General features: G+C 28.3%; 1 protein-coding gene across 1 annotated transcript; it reads right to left on the bottom strand.

Moving 5' to 3' along the window:
* Window positions 1-341: 341 nt before the first annotated feature.
* Window positions 342-1,184, bottom strand: LOC106351692 (copper transporter 2-like). Its single transcript, XM_013791454.3, has one exon. It carries the CDS (start codon window positions 955-957, stop codon window positions 496-498), a length of 462 nt encoding a protein of 153 aa, XP_013646908.2. The 5' UTR covers window positions 958-1,184; the 3' UTR covers window positions 342-495.
* Between the last annotated feature and the right edge of the window lie 1,348 nt (window positions 1,185-2,532).

Here is a 2,532-nt window from a genome sequence, read left to right as displayed (position 1 = left end):
GAACAAAATGGTGAATATCAACTACAATAATTTAAAAAGAACAAAAACGAAATTCTTCAAAATCGGAATGGGATGGTTCATAGTCTTCGTTAATTACAAAATCTATAGTTTGCCAAAAAAATTACGAAACCTATATATAGTCACCAAATTTTAATGAACTTGTGGCTACTTTGGTGAAATTATTTGTAACTAGCAAAGAAAATCATACGCAAATGTTTTTTTTTTTGGGGTACAAATGTTAAGGAAACATTATGGTAAAAATGAAGTGATCATCATAAAATTTCATGATACAATCATTGCGTATGCAACAATATGTATTTTCCCATGTTGAATGAATTCAGTGGAAAAAAAAAGTTAATTGATACGTATGTGATAGCTTATATCCGATTATTTCTTGTAACATGTTTATAAACTGAAAATGAAATATTAAAACTCAAAACAAAGCAAACCACACACAAACATAAAGTTAAGGAAATACAAAACAAAAGGCTATTTTCAGCAAACGCAGCCTGAGGACGGCGGGAGAGTGGTTTTCTGGTCATGAGAGGGCTTCTTGAAAGCAGTGCTTCCGAAGAGCAAGAAACCCACGGCATAACCGGCGATAGCAACAATAAAAACGCCGCCATTAAAGGACATCACAGCGAGCATCACGATATAGGAGAGGCCAGTCTTGAGAGTGTACACGCTGGTTTGAGCGATACCGGCAACGCGGCTGGTGGCGTCACCACCACGGAGGATTCGAGAATGGGCGAGCCACTCGGCGATTACGGCGAGGAAGAAAACGACGATGAGACAAAGAGCATACATACCGGAGCTTGTCCCGGGCCATCCGGAGAAGAGAACCTCCGTGTTCTTGCCCCAGAAGAAGGTCATGTGCATCATCATCATGTGGGGTTTGGTTTGATTCGTCATTGATGATGATGGTGATGGTGGTGGCATGTTATGCATGTGATCCATGGCCTGATACCGGTAGGATTATGAGGATTTTTTGTTTGAGACAAAAGAAAAACAAAGAGAGAATCGTTTCGTATTAATTGTGATTTTATTTGTTCGTGTGATTTCTTAAATGTATGTAGTTTGTAGTTGTACTGTAGTACAAGTACAGCATATTTTGACTTGTCAAAATCATTGTGTAGTACAACAATCGTTGTGTTAGAAAATACAGTATATGTATTTAGTATTTACCTATTTTCAGACTGGATAACCCCTCCTATTCTTTCAATTAGTATCATTGAACATCTAATTTTGGAATATCTTATTATATAAAGTTTTGTTCTTCAAAGTTACTAATTAACATGATCGCGACACATGACAATTATATATTTAAGATTATGACATGTGTTAATCTATCTCATAATTAAATATATATATATACTAAGATATTAACAAAACCGAATTTTATTAAAAATCTTATTATATATATATTATTTAATAGCAATTTTCCTTTTTTGAAATCATAATCAAAAGATAATTGCAAAATATTATTTGATAATAATTTTCCTTCTAATATTGTGACATGTGTTTAAATATATAATAATTTAAAATATATATAATAAGATAATATAAACAAATTTTGAAAAAACTACTTTTAAAAATAATTTAATAGTAAAAGCGATTTTATTTAGTAGTAATTATTATAGAAATTTTTCTTTTTCAAAATCCTAAAAAATAGATTTGAAAAAAGTTATTTAATATAATTTTTTTTTCAAAACTTATAATGAAAATATAATTATAAAAGGTTATATTGAGCTTGGTTTTTCAAAATTGTTAATTAACATGATTGTGACACATGGTAGTTATATATTTAAAAATGTGATATGTGTTAAACTACGTTATAATCAAAAATATATATACTAAAATAATAAAAATGATTTTTCATAAAAATTAATTATAAATATTATTATTATTATTATTATTATTATTATTATTACTATTATTATTATTGTTGTTATTATTATTTTTCATTATAATGTTTGTTTTAAAAGATACTAAAGATAGAGAATTATAAAAGATAAACATTAACTTTCAAGAAAAAATGTTAAACAAAAACGAATTGTAAAATCCTACAAGTACAATAAATTATTTAATAAAAACATGAAGAAAAAAACAAACTTTAAAATAAATAATATTACTTTTCCAAAAGCGTAATTAAAAGAAAATTGTAAAAATATTGTTATTATTTTGTTATAAATAAATAACTCTTTTTAATAGATAATATGTATTAATAAATTATGACAAAAATAGCTATAAATATTTCACATCTATATTTAGGTTTAAGATTCCACATATTATTTTTACAAAATACAATAGTATTTATATGAAAAGTATTACGTGAGTATTTTCGGTGTGTTATGAGTGTGAGTCGCGGTTAAGTTTTAATTGTAGAAGTGGGTCGGCCCAAGTTTTTATTTGCGGTTCGCATATATACCTATTGGAGAGATAAATAATCGATCCCACTTTTAACCTTTTGACTCATGAACTTAATGTAAATGACCCACAAAACTTAACCTGCGCGGCTCATGAATGACGACC

This window comes from Brassica napus, chromosome C3 (assembly GCF_020379485.1).
Source record: "Brassica napus cultivar Da-Ae chromosome C3, Da-Ae, whole genome shotgun sequence".
Classification (NCBI taxonomy): Eukaryota; Viridiplantae; Streptophyta; class Magnoliopsida; order Brassicales; family Brassicaceae; genus Brassica; species Brassica napus.
Note: the sequence above shows the minus strand (reverse complement) of the source record. Positions and strands in the feature narration are given on the sequence as shown.